General features: G+C 41.8%; 1 protein-coding gene across 1 annotated transcript in view; it reads right to left on the bottom strand.

The window, feature by feature from the left end:
- Positions 1 to 8729, bottom strand: part of vps41 (VPS41 subunit of HOPS complex) — a 165633-nt gene that overhangs the window by 84406 nt on the left and 72498 nt on the right. Inside the window, exon 7 of the mRNA XM_043688929.1 lies at positions 2358 to 2423. Within this exon, the coding sequence (XP_043544864.1) occupies positions 2358 to 2423 (66 nt within the window). The remainder of the gene's footprint in view (positions 1 to 2357; positions 2424 to 8729) is intronic.

The raw sequence follows: 8729 nt of genomic DNA, 5'->3' as shown, positions 1-8729 counted from the left end.
CCCTCACCTTGACCTCCTTCCACCTATCGCATTTCCAACGCTCCTCCCTCAAGTCCCTCCTCCCTACCTTTTATCTTAGCCTGCTGGACACACTTTCCTCATTCCTGAAGAAGTGCTCATGCCAGAAACGTCGATTCTCCTGCTCCTTGGATGCTGCCTGACCTGCTGCGCTTTTCCAGCAACACATTTTCAGCTCTGATCTCCAGCATCTGCAGTCCTCACTTTATCCTCGGTGGTTACCATTAGCCAGGAACAATGTCCTAGACACCACCATCGCCATTTCTGGATAAATCCTGTTCCACCAGCAAGACATAATTATCATAGGTGGTGGTACAGTGTATGTAGTCTGGAAGGAGTTGTCTTGAGAGTCCTCAACCTTGACTCTGGGCCACATGAAGACTCATGGCACCAAGTCAAACTTGGGCAAGGAAACCTCCTGCTGATTACCATGCATTATTCTCCCTCGGCTGATGATCAGTGCTCCTCCATGTTGAACAACACTTGATGGAAGCATGAAGTGTGGTAAGGGTGTAGAATGTACTCTGTTTTGGAGATTTCAATGTCCGTCACCAAGATCAGCTCTGCAGCAGCACCACTCATTGAGCTAGTCAAGTCATACACTGCTGGACTGAGTCTGTGGTAGGTCGCGATAGAACCAAGAAGATGAAATAAACATGTTTGACCTCCCCTTTTGCCTGCAGCAGATTCATCTGTGCATGATAATATCAGTAAGAGTGACCATTGCACAGTTCTTGTGGAGAAACTCTCCGCCTTCACATTGATAATACCTTTCATCGTGTTATGTGGCACTATCACTGTGCTCAATGAGACAGACTTTGAATAGATCTATTAACCTCGGTGTCATTGCTATCAACAGCAATAGAGTTGTCGTGCAACATAATTTGTAAACTTCATTTGCAAGAAGCTTGACACCATCCAGGACAAAGCAGCACCTTCACAAACACCCACTCCCTCCCCCAATGACATTCAGTAGCAGCAGTGTGCACTGTCAACAAGATGCACAGCTGAAATTCACCAAGGCTCTTTAGACAGCACCTTCCAAACCCATGGCCACTTACATCTAGAAGGATTAGGGCAGCAGATCCATGAGAAAACCACTAGAGTTGCCCTCTCAGCCACCCACCACCCAGGCACTGAAATATGTTGCTATTCCTTTAGCATCACCAGGTCAAATCCTGGAACTCCTTCCTGAACAGCATTATGGGTCTACCTACCCCAAATAGCATACAGCAGTAGGTGGACAATTCACCACCACCTTCTCAAGGGTAACTAGGGATGGACAAAAAATGCTGGCTCAGCCAGCAAGGCCTCTTACCAATGAATGAATTTTTAAAGTGTCTTAATTACTGACAAAGTAACAATGTACTGCTGAACATATAGAAGTAAAATCTTTTTCAACCTTTACCTTTGTCCCAAGCCTGCTTTACTTTGATTTTTGCGCATATCTTTACATCAAGCATTCTAATATATGTTTGACTGCTGTATATCACGAAGCAAACTGCAATGTGATTGATTGAAGAGACGCACACTGATATCCCAGCTCATCCAAAACCAAATGCCCCTAATAAGGACATTATACTAGGGCTATTGGCTCTATTTATAAAGCATTTAAAATTCTGCTGCCCGAGGTTTCCTTGTCCACGTTTAACTTGGTGCCATGAGTCTTAATGTGACCAGGAGTCAATTTCCCCTGTCGATGTGCCAAGTTCCCTGACCTCAATTGGCTCCTGATCTCTCAAATGCCTCAAATTTAAAGCCTTATCCCTGTGCTGTCACCATCTTTACCATTCTATTCTCTCCATTCTTACAACTCCATCATCCTTTGCAGCCCAGTCCCGATTAATGAAATCAGTCACCAAAGCTGATTGCACACTCTGATTCTCTCCACATGTCCCTCTGTCTCTTCACCTTCCTTATCATGCTCATGACTCTCTGTAAATGCAGTCTTTGATCAACCTTTTGATCAACTTTCCTAATCTTTCCTTCTTTGGTGCAGTGTCTGTTTTTCCTTCAAATAACTTGGATATGTTTCCATTAAATTCACAATAAAGATTGAGTGTTGCTAGTTCACTTCTGGTTGACTAAGAGGGAAATGCTAATTGTGCAAACTTAGTTTCTTTGAAATACTTGCAGCTAAGCAGATTAACTGCATCAGTACATATTTTCTAATATTATTTTACATGTTTATTTTGTGCAAACTGTTTTAATACCATTTGTTGTTGCACAGCACATAACAATGGGTGCTTTTTAAAACCACCTTTTGAATTAAGTGGACAGAGAAATGATGATTATGATTTAAAATTTGGCATAATTGAAAGACAGGTCAACACACTTACCTTGTTTGCCCCTGTGATGAATTGCTTACTACTGGATCTGCCAAACTGTGGGTGAAGGGCCACTATCTAAAATAAAATAATGTAAACAAAATCAATATGAGAAAGGCTAACAGTACTTGTACACCACATATTTATTTCACTCTCAGGATATTAGATGGATAAGATTTATTTCCTTTTTATAGACAGTTCAAATAATTGATAGCAAACCACCTTCTCGAGCGCCAGTGTCCACGTAATGCAAGTGCACCCAAAATACTGTTAAGGAAGGGAGTTCAGGAGTTGTACAAGGAATGGGATCATCCTTCATCCAACAATTTTTCACAATAATCCTCTAGTATTTCCTTAGACATATATTTCCAATATTCACCATGGTATCCTCCTGTACATCCCTTTTGCACCGGAGTTAACCACCGCAATTACACCTTATCTTACCTCACTGCATCCAACTGGGAGTATCATGGTCTATGTATCTGAAATTCCTACCACGTGAACATAGATAGTATAACATAGAATCCCTACAGTGTTGAAGCAGGCCATTCGGCCCATCAAGTCCACATTGAACATCTGAACAGCATTCCACTCCCCTACCCTATCCCTGTAATCCTGCATTTCCCATAGCTAACCCACCTAACCCGCACATCTCTGGACACGATCAGCAATTTAGCATGGCCAACCCACCCAACCTGCACATCTTTGGAGGAAACCAGAGCAACTGGAGGAAACCCATGCAGACAGGGGAGAATATGCATGCTCCAAACAGACAGTTGTCCTAGGCTGGAATCAAATCTGGGACCCTGGTGCTGTGAGGCAGCAGTGATAACCATTGAGCCACTGTGCCATCCAACATCCAAGGTTTAAGGTGCAGGTTTGTTTGGTCGTGCTTGCAGTAAATATACACTTTTTAACCAAAACAAGTTTGGAATGGAGCCTGGTTAAACAAAACAGTGAAAATGTACGTGGCAATTTTTGGATCATTTGTGATGCAGAATACAGATTGAAAACCTGTATGTAAATTTAAGTAATCCCCTGCATAACATACTTCCTTCAGCTATCATACTTTTCTGGCGATGCAAGTACCGTCAAGGTACGCAGGAATTGTTCCTAAATCCATGCAGCAAGCAAGCAGCTAGAGCAACGAATGTAGTTCACTCATGTGGCCAATTACTGCTGCATGATGAACTATGTATATGAGCAGGAGACTAGTACTTACACAATTTTCTGGAATTAATCACTAAATTACAACCTTTTCCTGTTTCGACACAGCGATTATAAATTAGTTCTGTTTCAATAGATTTTCAGTTTTTCACAAGATTGCAAATCAATAAAAGTCTTACTAGCCTCAGGGGTTCAGCAATGAATGGCAGAGTGTGGTTTCATTTTAGGAAAATCCCTACACAGGGAATTCCTGACTTCATCACCATTGATCCATGTGCAAATTACCAAGGAAGCAAGCAAAAGGAGAAAAATTAACCAACTCATGATATGCAGTTGAGCTGATTAACAGTACATATTTCAAGCAATTGCAAGCAAGAAATAGCCAATTAAAAAATCAACAGAACATTTTACCAACAGCATTTATCAATGTGAATTACATATGATCTATGCTTCTTTTTTTAAAAGCTATGCCATCACAACTATTAAGAATTAACTTATCAGCTTCTGTTTAGAAGGACCAAATGATATAGTTATTACACTTTTCAGCAGCAATTTAGGTTTGAATTCAGTTGGACACGCACAACCTGATCATGTTCCAGCATCAGATTCTTAAGACTTCATCAGTCTCAGTGCAGAGAGAAGGACACGGTGTGCCACGCTGTCAGGTATGGCAGTCCTTGGATAAGTTAAGCCCAGTAGACATGACAAACAAATTCCAAAAAGTTAAAAAGAAAGAGTAAGACTTCTCCAGAATCTAGACCAATATTTGTTCCTCAACCAATATGATGATTTAGTCCTCAATCCCATTTCTGTTTGTGTTATTTGCTTTGCAATTGTTCACTTTGTTTTCAAAGTAACTATAGGTACAATTCAGTTCAAAAGTAAAACATTTATTGCATGTAGAGGCAAAAGATAACAGTGAAGTGAAAAACAATTTTCATAGATGGGCATAAGAGCAATTTTTTGAGACAGAGTAAACAGGACTTTCTGTAATAAGACCAAAGGACCATAAGATGTAGGAGCAGAGTAGGTCATTTGGCCCAATGAGTCTGTTCTGCTATTGAATGAGATCAGGGCTGACTTGATAATCCTCAACTCCACATTCCTACCTTTTCCCCATTCCCTTATTTATTAAAAACTATCAAACTCAGCCTCAAATATGCTGAGCAACACAGCCTCTTCAGCCCTCGATGGTAAAGAATTCGAAAGATTCACTTCCCTCTGAGAGAAGATTTCCTCCTCATCTTCATCTCACTCTGAAATTATTCCGTCTGGTCCTACACTCTCACAAAGGGGAAACAACCTCTCCACACCTACTTTGTCAAGTTCCGAAGAATTTTGTATGTTTCAATTAATTTATCTCTCATTTTTAAACTCCAATAATTACAGGCCTAACCTACTCAACCTCTCCTCAAAGGACAGTCTCTCCAAACCCAGGATCAACCATATGAACCTTCTTTGAACAGCTTCTAATGCAAGTACATCTTTCCTTAGATAAGGAACTAAAACTGTTCACAGTATTCTAGGTTGATCTAACTGTTGCCTTGTATAATTTCAGCAGAACTTCTTTATTTTTATACTACTACACAGTATGCTTATCTCCATCATTCAAGTCATTAATATATACTGTAAATGATTGTGGCAATGGCACCATCTCTGTGGCACTCAAGTAGGATATGGAGATGCCAGTGTTGGACTGGGGTGGGCAAAGTCAGAAGTCACACAACACCAGATTATAGTCCAACAGGTTTATTTAAAATCACGTTGCTCCTTTGTCAGGTGAACCTGATGTGAACCACACTCAACTAGTTGCAGATTGCCATCCTAAAAATGCCCATCTCATTCTAATTTTGTCTTTTATTAGTTAGCCGATCTTGTACCCATGCTAATATACTATATTCCAACACTATGGGCTCTTATTAAATCTTAATTCCTTACACTTGGTATCTTAGCAAATGCCTTTAGGAAATCTAATTTTTTGACATCTATTGGTATACCTTTATGTATTACTGCTTGTTACCTCCTCAAAGAATTCTAATAAATTTGTAATGCATGATTTTTCATTCATGCTGACTGTTTGATTATATTGCTCTGCTATTACCTCCTTTCTAATAGGATTAATCCAATAACAGACATTAAGCTAACTGGCCTATACTTACATTTTTTCTGACTCCCTTTTTGGATTAGGTTTGGCAGCTTTCCAAACCTCCAGGATGTTTTCAGAATCTAAGGATACTTGGAAGATTAGTATCAGTTCATTCACTACCTCTATAGTGACTTCTTTTAATATCTTAGGATATCAGGTTCAGGGGATTTTTCAGTCTTCAGCCACATTAGTACCTCTGCCACTTCTTCTCCAGTAATAGCTATGGTGTTTGATATTTGACTGATTTATTGTCACGTGTACCCAAGTACAGTGAAAAGCTTTGTTTATGTGCAGTACAGGCAGATCATAGTAAGCAAGGACATACAGATCATAGGGTGGAAAACAAAACTCGGCAGAGGCATACAAGTTACATTGCACTGGACATGCGCTAGGTAAAATCAATATTAGCAAGATCAGCATGATTTGAAGTTAGAAAGTCTAGTCAGCAGTCTAATAATGCCAAGGAAGAAGCTGTTCTTGAACCTGCGGGTGTGTGTGTGTGTGTATTCAAGCTTCTGTGTCTTGTGCCTATCAGAAGAGATTACAGGAAAGCATTGCCGGGTGTGATGGATCTCTGATGATATTGGCAATCTTTCTGTGGCAACAGGCCATGTAAATGGAGCCCATGGATGGAAGGTTGGCTTCCATGATGGTCTGAGCTGTGCACACAACCTTCTGTAGGTTCTTACGGTCCTGGGCAGAGCAGTTGCCGTCCCAGGCCATTATGCTTTCTACGGTGTACCTATAAAAGTTGGTGAAGGACCTTGTGGACATGCCAAATTTCCTAAATTGCCTGAGGAAGAGGAGGCATTGTAGTGCCTTCTTGACCAGCACATCTGTGAGGGAAGTCCAGGATAAGTTGTTGGTTATCATCACTCCTAGGAACTTGACTCTCTCAACCTCAGCTCCGTTGATGTAGTTGGGGCGTATTCTCCTCCCTTCTTTCTGAAGTCAATGATAAGTTATTTGGTTTTGCAGATGTTGAGAGAGAAGTTGTTATCATTGCACCATGACACCAAGTCCTCTATCTCTTTTCAGCATTCTGACTCGTCGTTGTTTGATATCATCCGATCATGGTGGAGTCGTCAGCAAACTTGCAGATAGCATTTATTCGGAATTTGACAGTCGTGGGTGCACAGGGAGTACAGTAGGGTCCTGAGATCGCATCCTTGTGGGGCTTCACTGTTGAGTGTTACCATGGAGGAGGTGCAGTTTTCTATCGTCACTGATTGTGGTCTGTGGGTCAGAAAGCGGAGAATCCAGTTGCAAGGATGGGGCCAAGATCTAGGTCTCAGAGTTTTGAGATCTGTCTGGACGAATTACGGTTTGAAGGCAGAGCTGTAGTCAGTGAGCAGGAGTCTGACGTACATGTTCTTGCTGTCCAGGGATGAGTGCAGGGCTAGGGAAATGGCATCCGCTGTGGACCTGCTAGGTCGGTAGGTAAATTGTAGAGGACCGAGGCAGGCTGGGAGACTGGACTTGATGTGAGCCATGACCAGCCTCTTGGAGCACTTTATGATTTATTTCCTTTCCCACTTTTGGCCCTTAATTATTCAGTATTTTTAGAAAGCTATTAGTGTCTTCTACCATGAAGACCGATGCAATGTATTTATTCAACTCCTCTGCCATTCCCGGTTTCTATTATTATATTCCCACTTTCATTCTCTAAGTAACATATGTTTCCTTTGGTCTCTTTATTTTATATATTTAAATAAATTCTTACTGTCTGTCTCAATATTTCTTGTTAGTTTACCCTCAAAGTTTATTTTCTCCCTCTTCATTATTTTTTGGGCATCTTTTGTTGGTTTTTAAAACTTTCCTAAACCTCTGGTTGACCAATAATTTTTGCTACGTTTTATATTTTTTCTTTCACTTTGATGTTTTTCTCTACTGTTTTGTTTAACCATGATTGGCTTTTCTCCTTTCTAAAATTCTTTCTCCTCACTTCAATATATCTTTGTTCTGAGTCATGAACTGTTTTCTGAAATGTTTTCTAATCCTCACTCTTGATTCAAACACCTCACTTTTTGTTTTTCCCTGCTCACAGATGCTCCTCAGAGGATACCATACTGGGGTCAGATGCTGAATTAAAGCAAGTTTTTGCTTTCGAGCCCACCAAAGTATCAAAGACAGCTGGCATTGAGGTAACAACTAATATGATTCCTGCGTTACTGACTATGTTGCAAACTTTGTGCCATTACAATCAGAATGAGTTGCACTTCAAACACTATGATGAGACCACTTTCCAAAGTGGTGCTCTTAATATGTGCTCCTTCTTCTCCAACCGTGGCTTCCCCACCTACAGTTGTTGACAGGGCTCTCGACAGCGTGCGGTCCATCTCCCACGCCACGACCCTCACCTCTTCCCTCCCCTCCCAGAACAAGGATAGGGTCCCTCTTGATCTCACCTTTCACCCCACCAGCCTTCACATGCAAAGAATAATCCTCCGCCACTTTTGGCCAACTCCAACACGACGCCACCACTAAACACATCTTCCCTTCCCTCCCCCGTCTGCATTCCGCAGAGATCGTTCCCTCCGGGACAACCTAGTCCACTCCTCCATCACACCTAACACCTCTCCCATCACACACAACACCTCTCCCATCACACCTAACACCTCTCCCATCACACACAGCACCTTCCCATGCAATCGCAGAAGATGCAACACCTGCCCCTTTACCTCTTCCATGCTCACCATCCAAGGCCCCAAACACTCATTTCAGATTAAGCAGCACTTCACTTGGTCTATTGCATTCGTTGCTCCCAATGTGGTCTCCTCTATATCGGAGAAACAAAACGCCGACTGGGTGATCGCTTTGCTGAGCACCTTCCATCTGTACGCAATCAGGTCCTGGACCTTCCCGTGGCTTGCCGCTTCAACACACAATCCTGCTCCCATGCCCACATGTCTGTCCTTGGCCTGCTGCAATGTTCCAGTGAAGCTCAACGCAAACTGGAGGAACAGCATCTCATCTCCCGACGAGGCACGTTACAGCCTGCCGGTCTTAACATTGAATTCAACAACTTCAGATGATTATCCCATCTCGACCCCTCTGTTTTCATTCTGCTC

The sequence above is a fragment of the Chiloscyllium plagiosum genome, chromosome 4 (genome assembly GCF_004010195.1).
Source record: "Chiloscyllium plagiosum isolate BGI_BamShark_2017 chromosome 4, ASM401019v2, whole genome shotgun sequence".
NCBI lineage: Eukaryota > Metazoa > Chordata > Chondrichthyes > Orectolobiformes > Hemiscylliidae > Chiloscyllium > Chiloscyllium plagiosum.
Note: the sequence above shows the minus strand (reverse complement) of the source record. Positions and strands in the feature narration are given on the sequence as shown.